The sequence below is a fragment of the Hydra viridissima genome, unplaced genomic scaffold, assembly GCF_058129835.1.
Source record: "Hydra viridissima isolate aposymbiotic clone 2 unplaced genomic scaffold, HvirCarnegie_v1 scaffold_1, whole genome shotgun sequence".
Classification (NCBI taxonomy): Eukaryota; Metazoa; Cnidaria; class Hydrozoa; order Anthoathecata; family Hydridae; genus Hydra; species Hydra viridissima.
The window spans coordinates 22,065,249-22,091,648 of NW_028324300.1; the positions used below are offsets into that span (position 1 = coordinate 22,065,249).

General features: G+C 26.8%; 3 protein-coding genes across 6 annotated transcripts in view; all 3 read right to left on the bottom strand.

The window, feature by feature from the left end:
- Positions 1 to 5,772, bottom strand: part of LOC149893913 (uncharacterized) — a 26,174-nt gene extending 20,402 nt beyond the window's left edge. The window contains exons 1-3 of the mRNA XM_090076524.1: positions 5,754 to 5,772; positions 4,760 to 5,671; positions 812 to 844 (exon numbers count right to left, since the gene is read on the bottom strand). Of these exons, the coding sequence (XP_089932650.1) occupies positions 812 to 844; positions 4,760 to 5,671; positions 5,754 to 5,772 (964 nt within the window). The remainder of the gene's footprint in view (positions 1 to 811; positions 845 to 4,759; positions 5,672 to 5,753) is intronic.
- On the bottom strand, positions 4,787 to 18,827 carry LOC149893917 (uncharacterized). Of its 4 annotated transcripts, XM_090076504.1 has the most exons (5): positions 18,319 to 18,827; positions 9,242 to 9,529; positions 7,837 to 7,857; positions 7,664 to 7,713; positions 5,921 to 6,097 (listed from the first exon to the last, which is right to left on the bottom strand). In XM_090076504.1, exons 1-4 carry the CDS (start codon positions 18,377 to 18,379, stop codon positions 7,694 to 7,696), a joined length of 390 nt encoding a protein of 129 aa, XP_089932630.1. In that variant the 5' UTR covers positions 18,380 to 18,827; the 3' UTR covers positions 5,921 to 6,097; positions 7,664 to 7,693. The 4 variants fall into 4 exon arrangements, with proteins under 4 accessions (XP_089932626.1, XP_089932627.1, XP_089932630.1 ...); XM_090076500.1 differs by lacking the exon at positions 7,664 to 7,713 and having other exon boundaries at positions 4,787 to 6,097; XM_090076501.1 differs by lacking the exons at positions 7,664 to 7,713; positions 18,319 to 18,827 and adding an exon at positions 15,162 to 15,883 and having other exon boundaries at positions 4,787 to 6,097.
- On the bottom strand, positions 10,294 to 14,600 carry LOC145188161 (uncharacterized). Its single transcript, XM_090076491.1, has 3 exons — positions 13,039 to 14,600; positions 10,574 to 12,737; positions 10,294 to 10,489 (listed from the first exon to the last, which is right to left on the bottom strand). Exons 2-3 carry the CDS (start codon positions 12,278 to 12,280, stop codon positions 10,367 to 10,369), a joined length of 1,830 nt encoding a protein of 609 aa, XP_089932617.1. The 5' UTR covers positions 12,281 to 12,737; positions 13,039 to 14,600; the 3' UTR covers positions 10,294 to 10,366.
- Positions 18,828 to 26,400: the final 7,573 nt, after the last annotated feature.

Genomic DNA, 26,400 nt, shown 5'->3' on the forward strand with positions numbered 1-26,400 from the left:
CATTGCTAATCTATTGATACCTAACAAATTAATAACTAATTATTTTCTAGAAATTTAACGAAGTAATAAAGCTGACACTGAAAACAAAAACTCACAAAACAGAAAATATGTTAAAACTAAAGTTTATCATAAAAACGAGGCTAACAAATAAAACTGACAAAACAATCCATCTAAATAGATAACAAACGCAACTGATAATAACATCATTTACACTACAATTACTAAAATACTGAATCTCTATAATACTGAAAGTCATGAGAGTCATTTTCTTCGTAAAACAGACTGAAAAGACTCATGTCATAAAAATCTTCACTGTTTCCTTTCAGCTATTGAAAACTTTCTTCAAAAGAGTTTCGTCCCGTGTTTTTATAAAAGTAGATCACTATGTAGCATTATTAAATCTGTAAAGATTGATTTTCCTCAGACTGGCCCTCCGAACATTTTAGCGGTCAGTTTTTAAAAAACAGCTTTTCTGAATTAACAGAAATAAATATTTTTTATTTTCTATGAAGGTATCCTTAGAAAAACTTTTCATCAATTTTCAGCATTTTTATGAATTTTAGTAGTAGATTATACCTTAGGAAATGCCGAGATTTTGGTCTATAAAATAAAAAACGATTCAATATGTTAGAAATGCTCAATAGTATTTTGCAAACGAGAAAAGAAAAGTAGTCGAATTCATCAATTATTTTAAATTTGTGGTGCGGGAACGAACCGAAGAAACGTTCTCGAAAATAAAGCAATCGCTTTTTCAAAGCATTGATCATGTAAAATCTTCCCTAAACAAATTAAAATAACAAATAATTCTTACCATAATACAGATCAATACTTTTTGGTACCAAATCTTAAAAACAAAAAAGTACGATGTATGAAATTTTATTTTAGAAAAAACTTATTTAATTAGAAATGAAAACAAAAAAATGAAGGGGAAATAAATTTAAATCGTTTATCCTGTGGCTCAGCAAAAATTCAAAAAGTGAAATTTGTAAACTGATATTTTTTGGCATAAGCAATCAATATTCCCTAGTGATAAGGAATCCACATTTTTTTTCCAAATTTTAATTATGTTATGGTCTTGTAACCTTGAAAAGTCAAAATTGGTGTTTTTTTATGGTAAAAAAAAAAAAATGTTCTGGTCGTGTAATAAAGTCCAATATTGGTGTTAAGTTTTTTTATGGCCAAAAACAATAAAACTACCTTTAAACTCTACATACATAATCTATTTCTAAAAATTAATATTTTTTATTATTTTATTCATTTTGACATATATTTAAGAATCTAGAAGCAAAAAACAGATAACTTTCATTTTTAAAATGTTATGCATATAAATATAATTAACAGATATATATGTAATGTTTATGTCTAAAATTTTTTTAAAGGAGCATTTGTTGCAAATGCTGGTCAATATACTTTTTTAAAAATGTCTTATTACCAAGTGATTTATTTATCTTAAATATCTACAGAACTGTTATTTTAAAGGAGGATAAATTATTTAAATTTTGTAAATTAACACTGAAAAATATTTAAATTTATTCTTTTTATTTTATTTTTTTAAATATTTTAGTTATATAAAGTGAGAGTGAAATAAATTTATACTCTCACTTTATACAACTCTATATAAGGTAAAATTATTTAAAACTTAATTATCTAAAATTTTAACTTAACAAAATTTACTTTTATAAAATTCACTTGTTAAATAAATTTATTCATTTTGATGAATCTATGTAAGGAGATTAAATTATTTAAAACTTAATTATCTAAAATTTTAACTTAACAAAATTTACTTTTATAAAATTCACTTGTTAAATAAATTTATTCATTTTGACGAATCTATGTAAGGAGATTAAATTATTTAAAACTTAATTACCTAAAATTTAACTTTTTATAAAATTCACTTAAACTTAATTTATTCAAAGTTGATGAATTGACTTCTTGGCTAAGTTAACATTATGTAGTTGAACTTTACTGGAAACAATGCGACATGTAAAGTAAACATAAACATAAAAAATTTGAAACAATAAAAATTTAACATTTAGAGCAAAATAAAAAAACATCAAAAAAGATGTTAACGATATAAGAACATCAAAATAAACATTTTTACATTTTCTCTGTGGAAGAGTCATTGATTGAGTGTTACATATTCAACTTATATTACACAGCAAAACTAAAAGATTATATTATTAAAAATTTTCTTTTTATCATGTTTTTAACTGTTAAATTAAATCTCAAAGGTTTTTAGAAGAAAAACCTTTTTTTAAAAGCATTTTTTTAAAACAGAACACAATTTGAAGTTTAATAATAAAAAAGACTTGAAAGAAATTTAGTAACTTCAAACGAATAAGTTAAGATGACATCGATTGTATTATTTCTAAGTTCACTTTAATTAATGTAAATGTAACATGGAAGAAACTATTTTTTATTATGCAGTAAAAGAATTTTATTGAATATTAAAATTGAAAAATACTAAATATAACAAAATACTTGAAATTAACAACCTTGTCATCTGTTTTGCAAAACTCAACACATTGAAAAAAAAAATCTTTTGAGTAGTAAGAGATGTCAAAACATCTTTTACAGTTCAAAACGATTTTTTTTTTGTCTTTGAAATCAAAAACAATAACTTTGTTAAGTTGAAGGGAAAAACATAAACATAATTAGTTTAGTGTGTAACAATTTTGTGTAACATCTATAATATATATCTAATTACAGATATTACATTTCTTTATTCACAAAATACAAGTAGAAGAGAGAAGAAAAAAGGTAATATGCCTTTATCTAAAATTTTAATATAATATTTCTATTTTTGTTTTTGTTTTTTTGTTCAATTTTTTTCCAACTTTGTTCAATTGTTATGACTAAATGAACTTTGAAATAAACAACAGGTCTGTTATTTTAAAAACACTGCAATTTTTAAACTAAAAAAACTGTTTCATTCTTTTGAAGAAAGATTATACACTTAATTAAATAACAAAGTTGTATAAAAAAACTTTTTAAAATAGTATTTTTGATTGCAATTTAAAATATTTCATTAAACATTTAAAATGTTTCTTAAAAGCTTAATAATTATTAACTAAAGATTGCAATAGGTTAAATTCATTAGTTCAATCAAATTTGAAAAACTATGAGGTCAGTCCTCTAGAGCTACTTTATGCTTTTAAAAGCCACATAAAAAATGTTTCAGAGGTTCTTCCAGAAATATTGAGCTGCAGAGAGATAAAAGTATTAGAAAATTTTACATTTAACATAAATTAAAGATTAAAACTTTTAGATATTTAAATCAAAACTTTTTAGTACAAAATTTTTCAACTCTATTTCTTTGAATTTCAAACTGTTGATTACATTAAGACCCTGTTTACATAAAAACAAAAATATATACCAATAAAATGCATAAAACTTCAAAAGTTTTTAAATACATTTTCTCCTACGCTTATTTAATATTATATAAGAAAAATCTTTTAAATATTGAATGAATCATCCTCCTTTAAAATGTTTGGCCTAATTTTAATCTATTGTATATATTAAAGATTACAAGTTTTTGGTTGCTATCATATTTTTCGACAAATGACCAATAAAAGTCAGCTCCAATCAGAACATCTTCTTTCATACTACTATTTCTCAAATTACTGTCTGCTAACTTAAGATTATGTAAGTGTCTATACTTTTCACTAGCAAGATTTATATATTGTCCGTTAACATATATCTTTTACGTTGCAAACTATTTTTATTGTGTGGCCGAATAGACATTTAATTCGTAACTCAACTTTTTCTAAAATTTCTGTTGTATTATTGTTACTGAATGTTTTTATACATACATTCGCACCTAATGACATGAACTGAACTCGTTTTACAATACGACTCTTATGTAAAACAACAACAATAACCTTAAAGCCAAAATTGTAATTGTGGGAAAGGAACGGTTTTGCATGAAATCCCTTAAAACTACTGTTATAATTTGATAGACAATCATTTTTTGGAAAATGCAACTTATATTTTTATGCGGTTAATAAGCCAAGGAACGCGCTTTCAAAAATTTCATTTTTGATTCTCTTTATTTTCCTTTTTTGATTTTTTAATGTTTCTTTGTTGATTTTGTTTGTTTTTTTTTCAGTTGATTAATCTTTTTAACTTTACAAAGTCAAAATATTTAAAAGTAATATTAAAAAATTCATTAATTGAATAATTATAAATAAATGCACGAATTTAACAAAAACTTTTTTACATGTGAGATTTCTTATTATATCAATACAAGAAATATATACAAGAAATCTCACATATATAGAAATCTTTGATATATGTGTTATTCAAGTTAACACCTTTTTTTAAAATGGCTGAAGTATGTTGACTTTCTAAGTTAAAACTATCAATCAACTGAAAAAAAAAACAACAACAAAAAGGATATGATAACCTCCAAAAAACTTGTAATATTTCTTGTTATATCAAATTAAAAAAGATATTAAAAGGATTATAAAAATTAGCTCAAGTAACGAGCTAATTTTTTGAAAAAAACATTTATGGCTTTTTAATATCCAACTGTGAAGTGCATTTCAATGGAAATAACTGACTACTAAATCATTCTACTACTTACTTTAAAAAATTATCTAAAAAAATTGGGAAAAACAGCACTAAATAAAACAAAAATTCTATATAATTAAAGAAAACTTAAGGGAAACAAATATAGAACTCATTATAACCATAATAAACTAATGATGAAAGCTCAAACAAAGTGTAATGTTTCTTTAACATTTTAGTTGGAACTTACCAAGTACAGCATTAAGCAACGAATTCCTTTCTTTTTTTGAATTCTTTAAGCTAGCAAGAAACTTGACAAAACATCCTTTACTCTTATTAGCCAATCCGCAGATCATAGACCAACAGCTATGCAACTTTTTATTACTTATAATCTCTTCAGGACTCAAATAAACATGTGCATGAACTGAAGCACAAAACTCCATTAAAGTGAGGTGAGCAAACTGATATTGATAACCCAGTTGTGATTCAACTCTTTCAATAAAACCCAAGAGTTCATTTTCAACTTCATCAAAGTCATTCACAATACCTTTCATTTCATCTTGGGAGAAAAGAATTTTACCTTGATTGAACAACTCCCATGCAACTTTACAAACTCTTAAAATATGTTGCTTGTTTCTCTTATTTTGGACTACTTTATGAACTGCTTCATTGGTTTTGCAAATGTGTTTTTGAAAAAAGTATAAAAAAATAGAGCAATGCAACTCAGTCATAGTGTTGAAAGAATAAGAACCACTTGCACCAATAATTGAACACATTGCTGATAAAAAAAATGGAACAGATGCCATGGCTTTCACATAGAAAGACTCTTCAAGAACACTTTTAATGCGCTCTTTTTTTTCACCAATGTTTTCAACATACTCATTAATTCCATTTTCATTAAAACCTATTATTTGAATGGTTAACTTGTCTGCACATTCTGTTACTTTTTCTTTGTATTGAAATATAGCTCCAACTCTTCCAGCAACAACACATTTGTGTTTTTGAGTATTTAATGCTTCTGCTAATGCATTAATGATGGGTTGTTTGCTCGGATATTGGGGATTGTAATTTATTAATTCATCAATGTGAGCAAACTCATCCAACCCATCTATCACAAACAATACAGAGAAATGGTTACAAGCATCAGACTCTTGAAAAATATCTTTGTAGAAAACTTTTAACAACTCATTTATGTTACTGATATTTTGATGTTGATTTAACTTTCTACATTCAAGATAAAAAACAAGATCCACATTTTTCCATAAGATACCATTAGCCCAGTTAAGTAAGCACTTTCTGAGCAAACAAGTTTTTCCGATTCCAGCAATTCCAGATATCAAGAGTAAAGATAGTTCTTTTGAGAACACTTCATCAAACTCAATTGGCTATAGCTCATTTGTCTCTTAAAAATATAATTCTTGCTCAGCAATACATACAGTATCTTTTTCTACTTCATCTGCATCAACTACAGTCAGTTCAATGAACTTATTTAAAAGTTCAACTTTAGCAGGAGTTTTTACTAAGTGCACAATTTCATCTATTTTTCCAAATGTTTTAAGATAAAACTTTTTCAGTGCTTCACACATTTCTGAAAGAAAAAAAAAAATGAATTCTACTTTATGTTTCAAAAAAACATTTTTCTACATAAATTTAAAGTCATAAAGTTTTTTTCAGAACTCAAAATTTAATTCAAAAGAATTCAAAAGATTTTGAAAAAAAAAAAATTCATGATTTTATATTTATGTTAAAAATCCATAGGTAGTTTAAAATGAATTCCTAATTCACATTTATTTTAATAAATAACTGAGAACATTTACCTGAGGTGGATTTTATATCAACTTCTATTATTTCATATTTTGTATCTAGTTCTTAGAACTTATTTTTATTTGTTTATTCATCTTTTATATATAATTTAATCTTACACAACCCTTATTCTTTGTTGTTATTTGTATTCTTTATTGTTTATTACATATTAATTATTATTTATTATTAAATTATTTATTACTTTTTTAAAATTACTTGATAAAATGTGTAACAGTAATAATAACAATAACAATTAAAACAAAAATAATAACAAAAATAATAACAAAAATAATAACAAAAATAATAACAATAATAATAACAACAATAACAATAACAATAAAAACAATAATAACAATAGTAATAATATTAACAACAACAACCACAACAGCAATCATAACAATATTAACAATAAAAACAAAACTAATAATAATGACCATAACAATAACAACAATAAGGATAATAATATAAATAATAACAATAACAATAATATTAATAACAATAACAATAATAGTAATTATAACAATAATAATATTAATAAAATAAATAATAGTAATAATAATAAAATAAATAATAAAGTTAATAATAATAACAATAATAATAATAATAATAATAATAATAATAATAATAATAATAATAATAATAATAATAATAATAATAATAATAATAATAATAATAATAATAATAATAATAATAATAATAATAATAATAATAATAATAATAACAATAAACTGTATTCATTTAAGAAAATTTTATTTTTATGGATTTTATGAAAAACCAGTTATGCTTCACTTAATTAGTTTTTACCTGCCAATTGTAAATTATCATGAAAAAAACAAAAAAACTATCATTTATTGGTTCAAAAAAAAATTCAAAGTTAAATAACCAAGTTCCAGGAGTGATTTAATTCTTTAAAAGATGAAGTTGCTAGTTGGAGGATTTGAATTTTAACCAATCAATGGAAAAATACACTTTTAATCCTTCATAGATGTCAATTTCTAATCTTTTTAGCTTTGCTTAAGGTTTTAACAGGTGTTAAAAGTTGATATGAAAATTTTTATAAAGTTTTGTCAACTTTTTAATTTTACATAGTATATTTACAATTGACTAAAGCTTGCAACTGGGTCTACCCATGTAATCATTTCTGCTAAAAGAAATATTATGTCATGATGCTTCTTTGTCCTGTATTTTATGATGAAAAATGCATGTATTTTAGGATGAAAGGTACATCAGCATATCTGACCAAAAGAAATTTTTTCTGATTTACATAAAAGGTGTATACAATATGACTTGTGTAATGGGGTCTTTCATGTAAATTCAGGGTTTATTGACTGGCTGTGATAATTGTGATCACCTGTGTGAACTTGCATGGAATTAATCAATATTAGCTTTGTTCTTCCATATCTGTAAAAAATCATTTGTATATTGCATTATTTTAGTAGGGAAAATACAGATTATGAATTATCATATTTTATTATAACTGAAAAATATTTTATTCAAAATATAATTTAATATTTATTTGCTTACCATCTTTTTGCTGTTCTGCATCTGGAAAAAAGAACAGAAAAAAACCATAAAAGTTTTTTAATGAACACAAAAAAACACATGATAGGAAAATATATCATCTTTTATAATATTTAAAAAATCTAAAGGAATCAAATGAGAGGAGGACACTAAATAACTGTTTAAAAAAAAACAAACGATAAATAAGAAAATGGATGAGTCTTTTACTCAAATGATTAGAGATTAAACAAATTTCAATAAAATTTGAATAAATTTTTTTAAAATAAATTTTTAAATCAAATAAATTTTAAATAAATGAAAGATTTAAAAAATAAAATCATCTAAAAACTTTGATCAGAAACTAATATAAAAAGTAACCATGATAGTTATCCATGAAATGTATTAGAGGAATTATCAATTATATTTAAAAATAAAAAATAAAAATAATCAAACACTATTTAAATAAATCAATAAAGAATACTAAATATAAGCTTTTACTGAAATAAAATTAAATATAAAGAATGTAAAACGAAGCTTTGCTGATTAAAACATTTGAAAAATTAAGCAAATTAAAATTTAACACAAAAAAAAATCAAGTTCATAAATTTAAGAGCAGGTGCAAAACTAGCACAAAAGCAAAAGAAATTGAAATTTAAAACAAAATATTTACTTTATTTCAAAAATAGTTTTCGAGATAATTGAAGTTTAAATCTTATTTTAAAGAAAAAATTATTGCATTTATAATGCAAGAGGAAGAGAGAAATGAAAACTAAAAAAATGTTTGTTTCACAGTTTCATCAAAAGAATTGTAGATGACTGTTTGCTAATGTAATTTCAACTGTGGTTTGTTAACATTGGCATTTGACAAGATTGAAAAAATGAATAAAAAAACGTGTAAATTTAAATCAACTTGGGAAATATCAAGTGAAAATAAAGTAGATGTAGAGTTTTAAAATGCAGGGTGACAAGGTTGGCAAAAACCTAACCCACCTGGATTTTTGGGTTTTTGAAAAAAGACTTTTTTAATAATATATATATATATATATATATATATATATATATATATATATATATATATATATATATATATATATATATATATATATATGTATGTATGTATGTATGTATGTATGTATGTATGTATGTATGTATGTATGTATGTATGTATGTATGTATGTATGTATGTATGTATGTATGTATGTATGTATGTATGTATGTATGTATGTATGTATATATATATATATATATATATATATATATATATATATATATATATATATATATATATATATATATATATATATATATATATATATATAATACTTAGGTTAATTTTTTTAAAAATTCAATTACTTAAGAACAACTTTTTAAAAAAATTCTTGTCCAACTTTTAATTATCTGAAGTACCCAAAAACTTCAAGAAACTCACCTAAGAAGGATATATTTTGTAAAACATCATTTCTTTTCATAACTTTAAGAGAGTTTTGAATGCAAGTTCTGTAATCATTTGGATGCTGTTGATAAAGCTTCCTTAAGAAAACTTCAATTTTATACTTTTCTCTTGTCAAGTCATCATGATCAAATTGATAAACATCCACATCATGATTTATTTGATCAATAACAACGTCCACATCATCAAAACCAGTGCCACGTGCAAATATTTTCCATTCTGATGCCACTTTATCTTTTAAAATATTCACTAATTTTGCATCCATTCCTAAATAAAAGTTACTTATCATCTACTATACTTTAAATTAACTTTTTCAATTGTATGATTTCATTAACTTTTAATCAAGATATATATACAGTCCAATGTGTTACATTATCAATTTTAGTCTTGACTATAAAGTACAGAGGTTTTACTGAAACAAGAAATAGTTGAGTCACAACTAAGGGTCTGCGTCTCGGAATCGTTTTCTCGTAATGAACCGGAACAAGCATAATGAGACGAGAAATGTCCCGGAAAAAATTGACGAATAAACTAACCCGGAATAAAGTTAAAAACCGGGACAATAAATTTTCTTTCGGAATTTAAAAATTGTATCCAGGATATCACTGTCTCGTCTCGTCTCGAATAAAAAAAATAACGAGACGCAGATTAGGGCATCCCGTACTTTTCAACATTTGTTAAAAAAGTTGGCCCTAAGGATTTTTTTGCCATTAGGTACACACATTAAGAAAATACAAAATTTTTTTTTACCAGAATAAATGCATCATTTGCAAAAACAGGCCTTAATTTTTCAAAATTTGATTGAACTGGGGAGGGGGACCAAAAATCACATATGTCTAAGAACATCCCATATAGACGGTGAAAATTTTTTTTTTTATGTTTTAACATTTTTTCATTAAAGTAAATAGAGAACAGTTTTAAAATTTAGAAGTAATGCACACGCCCCCCCCCCCCTCCTTTGCCTATAAAAAATTTCTTAAGTGCTTGTTTTACACCATAAAAGCAAAAACACAAATGAACACAAGTTAAAGTTGAAATGAAACTCATAACTCTATCTTTCTAATATATTACATCAGAGATACTAAAAATGATAAAAAATATAAGTTAAACTAAAATGAGGTCCTGCTTGCTGTTAAAACGAGGAATTATTGCTCTATTTTCTGCTCTAGCACGAATAAATCCATCGCGCCTCTCAAAACCAAACACTGTTTCAGAAGCTGCAGTTACCTTAAAGAAAAACACATTTTAAGAAGATTTTTTGAAAGTTTCTATTGATTAACATATTATTAAGTATAAGGAAAAACCCTTTACCTCTTTAACTGCCCTCTCAACTCCTTGTGTGTGAACAGGGAAATACGGAACTACCATAGGACAATCCACAATCATTTCTAGCTCACTTATGTTCATTTTACAGGTTAAGATGGGTTCATAAACCTCTTCCCATGTTATAAGCTCTGTTAATATGGTTGCATCCAAGTTTAAATAAGGAAGCTTGTATGTTCTGGTAGCTAGATTTCCCATTTCCAAATTTTTTCTAATTTCCAGAATTTTATTAACAGCAAATTCTCTTTCAATTTTATTTTCGCTGCAGAGTAATGTTTGCAATAGAATTTCGAAATGAGAATTCCATGCAGAAGATCTCACACACTTTTCAATAATCATTTGTACAAGTTCATCTTGAAGTTTTATTAGGGTGAGTTGGTTCAAAATGTGTCGTGGCCCTTCTATCCAACTATGTTTCACTTTAATTTGGAACCACATAAGGAAGTAAACTGATACAAGAAATTTAACAATTAACTCTAGATTTTTTAGGTCATCCCCCTCTAACCCATGCTTGCTTACCCACAATAAAAGCAAGAAAGAACCTGTATTGAGCCACCTTGAATGGACTAAAGTACCTGGCTTTTGGTTAGCCAAATCTTCAGTAAGAGTTCCATTAATTACTGTCTGGCATATTTTATAGACATACTTCTGATCTGAAGATAACTCTTTTACTATTTCTTCAGGAAGTTCAATTAGACCAGGACCTATAGATATTGGCTTAAAACTGTAATTTCTTTCCATTTCAGTAATCTTTGTAAGCAACTTCCCAATGGGTCCAGAAAATCCTGTCTTTGAGGTTGTCTTACCATCAAGCTCTTCTATTAAATGTCGAACACAAAGTTCATTTGTGTGAAGAGAACATATTAGCCATCCTAATTTTCTTTCTAATCTAGTTTCTAAATAATGGATAACACCTCCAATATGACCTGTATTTGTTGCCGTGCTATCACAACCAATGAATTTTAAGCTATCTTTTACCCCATGCAAATTACACCACTGAAATATTTTATTTGCAATATGTTCAGCAGGTTTAATTTTTGATTTTTTGGGTATTTCTTCTTTGGTTAAATGATGAAGATATTTACCATATTCATCAGTTAAAGTATAGTGATCTTCCTTTTGAACTGAAGGATAAAATTTTTTAGTTTCATCATTAAATGTCAATACATTTGTTTTGTCACTTCTTCCATCAAAAAGAATGCAAGAAATATCTTCACTTCTAAATCTATTTTCTCCAATATTCTGACACTCTGACATAACTTTATCTTTGGCTCTATGCACTTTGTTTTTGTCTAATAACAAATAAATAGCTGATTCCGGGACAATTTTTGCCTCCACCAAATCTTTTAAAAATCCTGAAGCAATAGCAGCAGCAGCAGCAGTGTTTGAAACTTCATACCTAATTGCAGCAATAGCTGTATTTTGTATCTTCATATAATTTCTCTTTAATTTAATATCCTCGATTTTATCTAGTACATGAGAACTTTCTTTGTTATAAGAACACTCTAACTCACTGTTTGACCACTCTTCTTCGTCAGTAAAATTTTCCAAAAACTCATCATATGTTTTTTTCAAATAGCAACTATTTACCATCTTCTTTTTTTTGAACTTTTTCAGATTATGTTCTTTTTTACTGCTTCGCTCAATTGCTTTTCGCTTCCTTTTAACCTCTTTATAATCTTTTGATCCTATCATAACTTGAGCTTTGTCCCCCTTTTTGTTTCTATCAAGGGAATCCTTGCTGATTTTTCACATTTACAGTTAATATGAACTTTTCTCTCACATCCCAGACAACTTGATTCATTACAGTAAAGAATTTCACATTTACATTTAGTTATATCAAACAGTCGTGACATAGAATCCATTATGTTGTCAATTTTTTCTTTTTTGGTTAATCTTTTTCAGCAAATATCCTGAACATCACAATAACTTTTTTTGATCTTTCTGTCAATGGACTTATCTGTAAATATTACTGGAGAAGAAAAATCTGAATTTGCTTTTTTCCATTGATTAACAACTTCCAATCTTGTCTCCCTAATCAAATCATCCAATGGATATATCTTCTTTTCTGACAACTCTTTAAGCAGTATAGCTTTACGAAGAACAGCACCAAGAGTTGGTAGCTCAGATGGAATAAAGTCTCTTCCTTTTCCTGGATATAAAATATTATCATACTATATATAGTTTTTAATTAATTATTATTATTACTCCTATTATTATTGTTGATAAAATGGTTACTGTTCATAATGTTGTTGATGATAAAACTTTATAGAAGGAAATGTATTCATGATTCAATACTAATGATAATAGTAATAAAATAAATTAATAACATTATATGATACAATTGTCGTGAATATAATATTATCTTTGTATTACAAATATTATTTTAGTAACATTACTAAAATAATATTAATAATATATAGAAAATATTATATTCACAACAATTTTATTACCTATTAAGTCGGACATTACTGTGCTTGCTTTTTTTCTTGTTTTTATACCACTCATTGCTTATATATTTTATATCACGAATATATGACAATATGACTGAAAAGTAAAATAAAGTATTGAAAAATGCTTTAAAACAAATATTCAAAATAATTTATATTCCCGAAACATTCCTTTGTGTTTGATATTTTATCAAGAAGTTTCTCGGGCTTTTGGTTGTTTCCGCAAAAAAATCTCTTTTTGTATTAAGTTATATTTTTGGTCAACAAAAGACCAATTTTTGCAAATGAAGACTTTTTAAAATCAACTTTTTTTAAACTGAACTAAAATATATATATGTTCAGGCAAAAAAATACTTGGGGCCAAGATTTTATAATGAAAAAATATGTTTTTTGAAAAGTACGGGATGCCCTAACGCAGATGCTTAGTCACAACTCTCATGAACTACTGTAATTCCGTTGCGGAAAATTCTAGAACATTTAATGGCGTCATGGATTTAATAGTTTTAATAGTTTTTACCAGTGAAAACCAAAGAATTATAAATATGTGTTTGCGGTTATTTATGACGATTTTTGAAGGATATTTTAGGAAAAGCATACGGTATAAATAGAAAAGAAAATTTGTAAAGGGAGTTATTTAGGAGAAGAGAAAATGTAGAACTGAGACGTTGTGTTCGCTGCGAGAAAACTACAACCACTTGAAAATGAAATAAGCAGTATACAACTTAAATTCTTTTAATTTTATTACTATAAAGGACTGACTATCAGAATTAATACTAAAAAATTGTCATGATTACTTTCTCCCTTAACAACTTAATTGTAAACAAGAAGCAAATGTAAAAGGGAACGAAATTGAATGTTAAAGTGTTAAACATTTGGTGGCATAAGATCTAAATTTATTTTTAATTTCTTGTAAATGAATGCTATGTAATAGAATAATTATATTAGATTGCTACTTAAATGATCGAAACAAATAGAAGATGCTAATTGCTTTGAAGAAAGATTTTAATGAATGATAAAACAAGCTTTTTTTCAAATACCAAATGAAAAGTAACTTTAGAAGACATGTTTAGAATGAGTGGTTTTAATGAAAAATTCTCTAAAAAAAAACCTGCAGTTTCTAAGTGAATGTTTGTTTTGAGTAAAATAGCGTCATGCATAAATGCTTTATATAAAAACATTGACTAAAATATTCGAATATATTATTGGTTTGCTAACTATGCCTTGTCCAGTGGTATAGATAAATCGACGCTACTCGACTTTCGCACCCCCCCCCCTTTTTTTTTTAATGATTGATTGTGATAGAGAATTTTATCCTGATTAAGAATCGTATAAAAACATAGGTCTCAAAATTAATGGAAAGTGCTCTAATCTCAAATTGAAAGTACAAAAATATACGACAAATCCCTGATATTCGCCATCTTGAATAAACTAACTTTACGGCAATGATATATAATATATACTAGATGTCTAACTTCGATCCGAAAAGTGAAGCCGTGGAAGCCATTTCTAATTCGGGCAAAAACATGCATTTTTAACTTTTGTTTCGCACGTCGGATATAGCTTTTGCCCTTATTACAAATGGCGGATTCAATTTGTAAGCAAAAAAAGCGGCTTCACTTTTCGTCCAATAAAATCCCGCAAGTTAGACATCTAGTATATATAATATATCATTGCTTTACGGTTGACTTCTCAAAAGCAAAACATTGCCAGCCTGGTTTTTATTATAGAGAAATGTTTATTATAAAAGAGAAAGTTCTTTCAATCAAAATCTTTATTATTATTAAAGAAAAAAACAATCGAATAATAAAAATAGAGTTCTAAAGTATTCTTTGCAAAATATGTACTTAATAGATTTTGATTTACACGATTCTAGGCGTTAGGGTAATGGCGTTTATCGTTGGTCTTCGAAGAGCCATGATATGTAGATAAATAAAGAAACAGCAAAACTTTTCTGAGAAATTCCTCCTTATATGACAGACATAGAAAAACTAAATATTCTCGGGGGGGGGGGGGGGTAACTTGAAGTATCAAAAAAAAAAAATCACTAAAAAGGTTTGAATGAAAGATGCAAAGAAGGGTACGCTGTGTATTTTTTAAAACGACATTTGAAAAAACTAAATCCCTACCTGTTTAACTGTAAAATTTGCTCAAGAAAAAAACGCAAAAAAGCCTGAAGAAATCTTGCACTGCACTTACAAATTTGTCAGCTCATATTCAGATCAGTGATAACTCACTCCCGAAATTCCTGCGGTCACGTGATACTTAAGTGACATCTTAAGTGACAGGCTAGAAGTTTTTGTTTATATGAAGCATAGTCTATAGAATTAAACCCTGGTCTGGCATTGTCTTTGTTTGAACTTAAAATTCCGTAAATTTACATTTGTGTACAACATAACCAGCTAAGTACTGCAATCCATCTAGCTCTTGTGCACTTATTAGTTTTGTTGCGTTTTCTTCATGAGCAGTGTTTTGTTGTTTTTTACAAAAACTCAAAATATGATTTCCAATATGAAGGACTAATAAAGCACATAAACGTTTATCCAAATTTAAAATATAATCTTTAATTGCCTTTCTCATCTTTTCTGGGTAACAAGTGTCATAAAATAAAGTATTTTGCACCTCCTTCACAATATCAGAAAACATGGTAATTGTTAAATAATCTAATTTTTCCTCCTTTAGTGCATCACTAAACGATGGGTGTGCTGAATTTGTGTCTTTTTAAACCTCCTTTAGACTTGTAATACATGAAATTTCCTCGAAAGAAATCACCTCTGGGGTCACTACTATAAAACTCATTCCAATCGGAATTCACGACCATTTCATCTGAAACCCGCTGAAATGAGCGGATTGTTACTATAAACATATTTTTTCGTAATTTCCGCCAATTTCAGCGTAAAAACCCAATGAAAATTTACGCGATCTTTGTGTAGCGGAAATCGTAAATCCGATAATTATCGGATTTACGATTTCCGCTACACAAAAAGCTAGCTCAAATTATAATTTGAACTAGCTTTTTTTTTAACATTTTCTTGTTTTGAAAACAAAAACAGAAATCAAACTCAATTTCTAACATTTCTCATTGACAAAATTAGAATAATAAGTTCTACATTTCATTTTTCACTGTCTACCTCGACAACAGATAATCAACAGTGGGTAAGAAATTTAAAATATGAATTTGGGCACGAATAAATTTCTTACTTTTTTCAGACCAAACTCTATTTTTACATGAATTTCTCCACAAATATCAAACACCAAGGTTATCATTAAATATTATTTGCAAGAAAAGAGACTATTAAGGTTAGTGTCACTAATAATGAAAGAAACTGCTTTGCCAATTACAAATACTTTTATCTAGATTTCTTTATATTACAGTAGAACACACTGAATTTGAATGTAAAAACTCAGAATTTAATTCTAGAATAGTTGTACTATATTCTATAGAACTATTTGAGTCTAATGTCAAAAACAATTTTATCCAGTGGTATTAGCTTTTGACTCCACATACTACTTTTGTTAGAACCTGTTACCTTCTTTGTAATCACTTGTTTGAAGTTGTCCCAGAAGTCCTACATAGTTAAATAATACATTTTAAGTTTGTAACATTTTACAACATTGATTACAACCTATACTATGATATTGCATTATTGCAGTATTTTGCACCGTCTAGGAACCATTTACACCTTGGGCAATAGGTCAATTTTACTATATTAAAATATTGTCAGGTAACTAAAACTGATGCCTGGCAATTTTTATTTTAGTAAAAATGACACAAATTTTCCAACTTACAAAATGTGTAAATGGCATCTAAGGGTCAACATAGACAGGTGATACTAAAGCAATACTTTTTATAAAGTAAAATTATCAAGGATGTGATAACCACTGACTTTCACTAAATAATCAAAAAGAGAATTAAACTTTTCAGGAGTCCATTTCCAAATGCTTTAGAATAGATAACCTCAGATGCCCAGGTTTTTTTCAAGATTTGTAACCTTTGGTGTTTTTGAGCCATCTGTGACTTTTCACCTAATTTTCTCATTAAAACATCTTTGAATTATTTAATCCTGTCTGCCAAATTTTTGTGACAAACTCAATGACACTCGAGCTGTGTAGGCGTCTTTTTTCTGTCCCCTTGGATAAAAAACATTAAAGCACATTAAGTATAATGAACTAAGTGTAAGAATAGTATTATGTATAGGGTCAACACAAACAGGCAACAATAACAGTAAAGAATAACTTTGATGTAATGTGATGAAAATTTAACATGACATAATAATTTCACTACTTTAAAACTACTATTTAATTGTGGCTGTGTGCCTGTCTTTGTTATGTCTTAGAAAAAATTTTTTTTTAATTAGAAGTTCGATGACATAATTATTGCCTTTGTGGTATGTCTATAACATAGGAAAATTACAGTGAAAAAATTACTTAAAATTATTTAATGGTTTTAATCTTTTAATAAAACATTCATTAGCTGGCCTTGTAAATTGATAAAGAACGTCTTAAAACTCCTTAAACATATGAACGTAGGACTGTGGTAATTTCACAGAAAGATTCGTAATTGGAAATAAGTATAATGTATATTTAAGATAAGGATATTGGGTTTACTTACATTTCTTTTTTGAAATTTTTTTTTCTTGTGGCATTTAGTTGAAAGTTTGCACAACTGCCCATAATATAAACAAAACAAAATGTAAAAAAACAATAGATTAACTAGATAATACCTTTTTGTTTTTTTTATGAATCGGTTTACGATTTTTTTAATTCCGATCGGAATGAGTTTTATAGTAGTGACCCCTGGAAATTAAAAGTAATTTTATCGGTAAATTAAATATTTTATAATCCTTTATGATTTAATAATTCTTTAATGTGAAAATGTCTACACTGAAGAGTAGAATAAAAAAAAGTCTAAAGAACTTAACTAAACAAGATAATCTAAAAAAATATTCTACTAATCTTGTCTTTGGAAATAATAATAACGATAAGGATTGTTTACCAAGGTATTCAAGCAAATGTATAGTAAAGCAAGTATTCACAGGCGATCAAGAGATCATGTTAGAAAAGGTTATTAAAAAGTCTTCAGAAACTAATTATTGCGTTACTAATAACAACATACAAAAACTTGCTTATGATCATTTAAACTAAATTTTTTGGTGAGAAGCGGAATCGGCAAATAAACAAAATCAGTGCAGCTGATTTTTTTTACTAACACGGAGGAGAGCGAGCAGGAAGAAATTAAATCACTAAAGAATTTTAAAAATTTTCTCATAAAAATACTTTACTAACCTTTGATCGAGTAACCTTTTCTGATTTGATTTTCTATTTCGTTTGATATTTTTGTTTTCATAAAGTGGATAATATATCTTCCCTGAAATGATAAGAGCTAATTTGGAATCAATTGGAGGCTCGTAAATTTCAACCTTGATAGGTATGATCAGTTTCCTGCAGGTGTTTGCATGAGTATATTCTCTCTTACAGTTTTATGATTCCTCGTATTCTTTTGAAATAAGTAAGAAAATAATTTGGGAGTTTGCAACACCTTTTACCATTTTACTTTCTAAATCAACAGCCATATTCTTTTGATCAATCCAAACCTTTTAACCGTTTTCAGTCAAAACTTTGTATAAATCATTTGCACATTCTTTACCCGTATTCCAGTTATAAGACGCCATTATGTCCCATTTTTCGTTTTCTGAAGCCATTTTAAGTTTGCTGGCAATGTATAAAAAAACAGATATACTTCAGTTAAACATCTCTAAATAATAGTTTTAAACCCGAATGAAAATATGTGCTGTCATAACACGTTGTTTAGAAAGCGTTGTTGACTTAAAATAACGTGACAGGCAACTTATCAAAAAATAAGATCGATAATCAAAAGTATTTCATAAGCATTGCAGTTATTAAGATTAAATATCATCCTAACAAATAGTAAACAAAATTTTAATTAAAAGTTTATAACAGTGAAATAGATTTTACGTTCGAAAACTACGTTCTTTAATTTTTCATTTCACTTTAGCCTCAAAGAATTATTTCAAATGTTTCGAAATATTGCAAAAAAGGGTCTAAATCTGCATAAGATGATTTCATAGAAGATATAAATGATGTCTTCAAAAATGAAAATGCAGTTTAAGAAAATTGCGCTCCTCTTGCCTATCCATCGTTATAATTCAATTTCTATCTAAAAAATCTTCTGGTTTTAAAGTTCAACTTGGTACACATTTTTTATTTTGTTTGCATTTGATTTTCAATTTTTTAGCAATGTTCTTTTTAATGCAATGTTTATTTTGCTGATGTAGTGATATTTTATTGACCCGTATTGATCACTTGGAAGCATTGTGAAAGATCTAATTTACTTAATCTAATATCAGGTTTCTCTTTTTTATTGACACAAAACCTTTTCATTCACCCAAGAAGTTTAGAGAAGATATGAGAAGGAATGATGTTTTATACTTTATAAAGCATCATTTCTTCTCATATCTTTCAGAGAATTCTAAATTCAAGTTCTGTAATCATTTGGACGCTGTTGATAGTTTTTTAAAGAAAAAGTCTGATAATCAGACATGAAACTAAAAAATTGACTTTCTACTACTTTCTCCCGTAACAAACAAATTGTGAACAAGAAGCAAATGTAAGAAGAAATGAAGTTGAATGTAACAGATAAGCATTAATATTTGGTGACATAAAATCTTCAATTACTAATAATTTCTTGTACATGAATGTTATGTAATAAAATTGCTACTTAAATGATAGAAACAAGTAGCAAATGTTATTTGCATAGAAAAAAAGATTTCAATAAATGATTAAACAAACTTTCTTTCTAACACCGAATAAAATGTAACTTTGGAAGACATTTAGAATGAATGCTTTTAATGAAAAATTCTCTCTAACCAAATGCAATTTTTAACTTTATGTTTGTTTGGAGCAAAACACCTGCATGCACAAATGCACTATATAAAATTATTGGAACTAAAAATACGTTATTCCAATATATGATTAGTTTGCAAATTGTACCTTGTGCTGTGGCATAAGATAAATCAAGACTTTTTCACAATAAATGGAAGAAATTCCAGGTGCAAATGAAAAAATCTGAGTAGATTAACACTTTAATGAAGCATTTATCAATCAATTACTTCCAATATTTACTGGGCTTGTCTGTAACAATTTTTGATTTAACACAATTGAAAAGCTGCTTTTCAGTTGTTTTTATTCGCGTGCATTTAAGATTCAAGATTTTTTTTCGAAATAATAGTTCACATAATACGTGAACATTGCTCTTTAATAAGAGCTATTACAATCCTTAGATAAATTGTAAAATTTTGTAATGTTTACTTCGCTTTGGTTTTTATTTTTGTAGCATGGCCACAATAACAGCGCTGTTTTGCTTCATATAAATAACAGTGCAAACATTCAGTTGTCACTCAAGCTTTTACAGAACAAGACCTCTTTAGATTCTTTGCGTTCTTTCCTTGAGCATAATAAAACTATCGAATATATAGGCATCTAGTTTTATCAAATGTCGTTTAAAAACATATAGCGCATTTCTTAAAATCATGTTTAGTGTTAGGGGCGAGATATTTTTGTGGACTCAGGTTTAGTTACATTTTTATGAATTGAAAAAAGAGTTGTTGTAAGTAACAAAAGGTAGAAGTTTGGGGGGTTTTACTGTTAATGAAAAAAACAAAACAAAACAAAAAAACAAAAAAAAACAAAAAAAAACGAAACAATGTAATAACATATTTTGAATAAATTGACAAAATCAAAAATAGAGTTTTGAGATTTTTCTTTTGTACTTAAAAACCGGCTCACGGTGTTATCTTACATGTAAATAAATTATAAATATGAATAATATATAAATTTATAAATACAGTGGTGTCCAGTGGCGGGTAACTGACCAAATTTTATTGGCTCACAAGATGCTTTAAATTTCAGGAAAAAAATCTGGAACAAATTAATTTACAATAACATTTCAAAAAAACTACTCCATTTATATACTTTCTAAAATGTTATATTCTTAAAGCCTGAAAGTTAAGTAGTATTTCAATCGTAGTCTCTCTCTAACTGATCCCGTGAAATTTTAACACTAGACTTTTATTTCAACTTTAAAATCTTAAGTTTGTTTAAAAGTTTAATAAAAGTTCTTTTTGAGAATAAAAAACAATTTACAATTACTTATTTCAATTAACTCTGTTAAATTTTGATTAATTTTATTTTTAAAACATTTAAGAAATATTTTTTAAATAAAATGAATCCAAATTTGATTGAGTTTTTAGTAAAAAGTGTAAGTGGTTTGAAACAACTTCAAAATGTTTTTGTTTAATAAAATAACGTCATCCTTATCCACCAATCGTCGTTTTCAAAGTCTCATTAAAATTTTTTTTTTTTGAAAAATTTCTTTCATTGAGTTTATAGAAAGTCGTTTTACAGAAGAACCGGAAACTTTAATAAAGTATCATGGAGGGGGGAGGGGCCGAGGAGGCATGGCTCTCTCATTTTTCTAATTTATCGCATTCAGTGTATCGATAATCTTTGTACAAGGAGCTGACAGACAAAATATCATTGGTATATGTTGTTAAGAGTTCGTTAACTGAAAACCAACGAGAAAAAACATTTAAGTAAAATTAGTAAAACAATATTTGTAAATTATAATTGCATATATTGCATATAAAAGGGTATTTGTAAATCAAGATTTTGACTTTCTAATGTTTTACTTATCTCTATTGGAAAAAAGTTGCAACTTTCGCAAACTTTTCTTCACTTTGTCAGGTAACATTAGTGAAACGTGGCTCCCTCACTTCAAAAAGTGTTGCGCGGGCCGTGTGTATATTTTCCTCAGCTCAAAACGAAAGTTTATCAAATGTGCATCTTAAAATGTTTTCATTTTACATTTAAAATAAAGTTTAGAGTAAATAGATATTTTGAAACGAGGTAACTTGTTTGGAATTTAACATTTCAAAGATTGAAATTCCAAATATTTTAGAAACCAACAAATTTAGCCCATAATTGAGGACTTTATTTTTAGATATTTTCTAGTAATAAGTAAAGACTGACATTTTCACAATTTCAAATAAAGTTCACTTTAAAAAAACATTCATTGTGCCTTCGTTATTATGCTAATTATGCAATTTTTGGTTTTAAAAACCTTTTTTGGTAGCATGCAAGTTCTTATTTAAACAATAACGCAGTATGCAAGTTCTTATTTAAAGTCACACGTAGCTTTCAACAACCTGCTTGGTTTCGGAAATCGGCTTCACATGGTTTTCCCTCTCAGAATGTTTATACCCATATGATTATAAACATATTTATCAAAATTAAACTTAAACTTTTTTCAGGTGAAAACCATGTTGCTTGAAGAACAACATTTATCAATAATAGCAGCTTAACAGAGGTCTATTTTGAAAATATTTTGATTTAAAATGGTTTTAAATATTTAAGGTGCATCTGCAAATTTTCCTACTAAAGTAAAAAAAAATTTCACTAGAATTTTTTAAAAACTTTTCATAAAATTTATTTTGGTCTGCAGAACTTTTGTGTTTGAGATTTAAAAACTAAAAAATTAAAAAGTTAACTAAAAAAATAACTAAAGTCAAATAATTAGTTAATAAAGAAGTGACGTCATACTTGTCAGTGCTTCTTACTATTTTATCAAATTAACTCTTTGTGCGACATTCAAAAGCAGATAAATTAGCAAGTGTTTCCCTCACTTGATAAAGTATCAAATGTGGGAAACACTTGCTGATTTTTCTACAAGAATAGAAATATGTTTGCTTTCTCTCCAGCATTACACTGATGGCAAATACAACCAGTTCAGAATTATTTAGATAAGAAACGTCCAACATTCAAACAGTCTTTTTAAGATCTCTTAATTTTAAAGATAACATGTTTCATTTTTAAGAAAGTCACTCATAGTTGAGGTTGAGCATAATTTTCCTAAAAAAATATGATTTTTGCAAACAACATTTGAGTGCAGTTAAGTGTAAGTAAAATCTTAAATAGGAAAAAAAAAACCTAGAAGAATTTGATGAAAGAATTTAACAAACAAAAGAAAGTTTCAAACAGTCTCAAAGATTTATGGTCCCCTTTTGCCCCTTTAATATGAATACCATTCATCAACATAAAACACAGCTTTCTTCTGAACTCAAACAAAAGAAAACAAAGGAAAAAAAAGGAAACCTATAAATCATGCTTTAAACAAAATTAATTGATATTCACCAATTTTAATGTTTTTACAAATAAAAAAAAAAAAGGGTTTTTAAATCAATCTTTAGTATTCTTGTGTGAACAAAGAATTAGTCAAGGTCCAAAAGGTCTAAAACAAAAACTATATATACTGCAATAATCTTGTTAAATAAATACAAAAGAGATGAATACCTTACGAAAGAGAAAACGGAGAATGGTTTAAAAACCAGTTTTTATTTTTATTTTTGATGAGCGTTTTTGGTTTATTGTAGTTTTTTTTATTGATTTATTTTCTTGTGTTCGATTACATTTTTAAATTTTAAGTCCTAGTCTATTATTTTTAAAGAAAAGGAATGTTCCACACAAAAAGAAGTTTTTCGACCATCAATTTTTTAAATCCTCCATTTGTTTTAGCATCTGAATTAAGAGAACTCGCGCCCGACAAAAAAAAAACACGCTTTTGACAAAGAAGAAATCTTAGCCAAACGATAACTAAATTAACGAATATGCAAAAAAATTTTTCGCAAAATAATTTATTATAACTTTAATTAACAACTATATAATTTATATTGTGATTAGTATATTTATAATATCATAATTAATAATTTAGCCAAATCACATTTGTGCGAACAATATCTTATGGGCTGATACTTGAAGAGCATGAAACCGGTTTTGTAAAGTTTCCCTTTGAATGGGAACTGTTTGTAATTTTTTTTCAGGTAGTATTTTCCATAACGTACTGTGGGGAGAGGGATTTTCTAAAAACCTGGCCAAAAGTCATGAAATGAAAATTATTTATTTGAACTTATTAATTTGTGATAACGTAAACAAAGGCCGAGTGCATTTTGTTTTTTGAGAGAAAGTTTCACAAATTTTTTAAATAGCAATATTCAGGCAAAGTTTTGTTGTTTTAGAAACAACAAAATTATGTGCTCGAAAAAATATTGCTCACAAAAAAAGTTATTATTTATGAAGGAAAAATGGCGACACATTTTAAGATATTTATGTAATTTTTTAGTTAATCTCTTTACATATTTCGTTTAATTTTTGTGTGAAAGTTGATGTCAAAATTGTACATATTAGAACCTATTTTTTTCCTTAATTTTTATTTTTAATCAACGAGAAAAGTATGTGCACGTGAGATCCAACCTTTTTTGAATATTGTTTATAAAAGTCTAATCTACTGATTCATTTTTGCATGCACCCTTTTTTGCCTATTTCTTTAAAAAGTTCTTTTTTGTTAAAAAAGTTATGACTTTATCGATTCAAAACTTCAGTTTTTCGATTCAAAATAATCAGTAAATCTGCATTTAGACTTTGATTTAAATATTTTTAAAAAACTAATCTCGTACAATTTAATAAAACAACAAAATGGCAGATTTTTTTTAGAAAAATCAGAAAGTTTTATAAAAAGATTGTTAGGATGTTTACTTTTTTTAAAAGTATTATCTTTTTATATTTGTATATTATTTGTATATATTTTTACATTTCTCCTTGGATTGAAATAGTAAAGCATGGGTTACTTTTCTTTTAACTTTAAACTATAATTCTTTAAAACTATAATGTGTTGGTGACTTTTTCATTTCAATATTTTTACGTTTTCAGGTTCACGAGGAGGTCCTTCGCAAATTACCCCTAAGGAAATTTCAGAAATTTTGAAAAATGAACTTTCTATTAAAAGCTGGAACTGCAATTACAATTGTGTGTAAGACGAAAAGTTCTTACACACAATTGTAATTGCAGTTCCTCGTCTTTCCATTTTAACTTGTTAAGTCTTTATTTGTTTTTTTCTTAACAGCTTTTTGAATCCCCAGATTCAAAAAGCTGTTAAGAAAAAAACAAATAAAGACTTAACAAGTTAAAATGGAAAGACGAGGATCGAGCAAAAATGAGATTTTTGAAACAAGGCTCATGGTTCAAAGCCTCATCAGTGCAGTAAAAAATATTTTTTTGGATTTTTCTTTTTTAAACTTTAACAAATTTCTTTTCTTTTGTTAAACTTATTAAAATTTTCAAGTTTTTTTTATCTGCATTTTTTATCGAAATTTTCAGATTATTCAAGCACAAACAGAAGCAAATAAAGCTCAACTGTGATTGGTCGACTGTTTATAAGTTTTGATCTTCCACATTCAAGTTCGCATTCGCAGTTCTAATGAATCTACGAGCTTCAGGAGCAGGCTATGCTTGCGAGTTAGATGTGTTTTACATCTATAAGGATAAAAAAACTACCTTTCTTTTAAACAGTTTGGATTTTACTTAAATAAAATTTTTAATTCATTTTAGCGGACGATCCCTCTTTGATAGAATTTCCGGGAAGATGTTATCGCTATCTGCATTTTTTAATATTCAAAATTTTTAAACTAGAAAAGTCAGAATTTTTTTTCTCATATAATAATAACAACAAAGACAAGTTTTAAATGTTTTTTATCATTAAGATTGACTGCTGAAAGCATTAGAAAGTTTTTTAACTAAAAATTGCTATACTTTATAAATTTCCTTTTTTGAATGAAATCGCATTAAAATTTTAAATTTAAGTTAAGGAATCTATCTGTAATTAGAACAGAACAATATTGCATCCCCTCTGAAGCCCCCTCAGGCATAGAATTGGCCATCAATGATCCGAGAGAAAGTCAGTTCAAAGTTTGAGTGACCTAGTTGTGAGGTAAATGAGCTTGTTCTAAATTCCATTAAAACCTTTTATTTGATGTCTTTTTTCAATTGTTTAAATGTTAAGAAAAATAGTTCAGAAAATAATAAAAAAAAAAACCCAAGTATTATCTCTTCTATGGTAGATAAACCATTCTAAACTTCACTGATTTAACTCTCGTAAGAAAACATCGTAAGATAACATGCAGAACTTTCATTAAACAATTGGTCATCGACTGAATACATTAAGAAACCTGCAACTTTTTTCAATGAATTGGTGAATTTAGTTCATATATTTTATTAATGAATTTAAAGAGAAAAGAAAAGTATTACAAAAAGCACTCATTTTTATGTTTAAACATTTTGTTGTATCGATGAATGTTTAGTTTTTGATGCGCCTGTGTTTCTCAACTGTTGGTAATTATCAACTCATCCGCATGTGATTGCTCACTATCAGAAGAACTGCTTGCTACCATTCTACCTTCTAGCTGTTTTTGTCTTTGATTTTTTTATTATATCCGGCTTGAGTCATATAATTAATATGTT

Bases quoted from the DNA above. Each gene is read 5' to 3' on its own strand.
- LOC145188161 (XM_090076491.1), bottom strand. From the start codon at position 12,280: ATGATAGGATCAAAAGATTATAAAGAGGTTAAAAGGAAGCGAAAAGCA. The intron at 10,490-10,573 runs GTAAAGGGTTTT...TTTTTCTTTAAG, and splicing joins TTGAGAGGGCAGTTAAAGAG to GTAACTGCAGCTTCTGAAAC.
- LOC149893917 (XM_090076500.1), bottom strand. From the start codon at position 18,379: ATGAAAACAAAAATATCAAACGAAATAGAAAATCAAATCAGAAAAGGT. The intron at 7,858-9,241 runs GTGAGTTTCTTG...TCTTTTTTCCAG, and splicing joins ACAAAATATATCCTTCTTAG to ATGCAGAACAGCAAAAAGAT. The intron at 6,098-7,836 runs GTAAGCAAATAA...TTTTTCTTTCAG, and splicing joins TGCAGAACAGCAAAAAGATG to AAATGTGTGAAGCACTGAAA.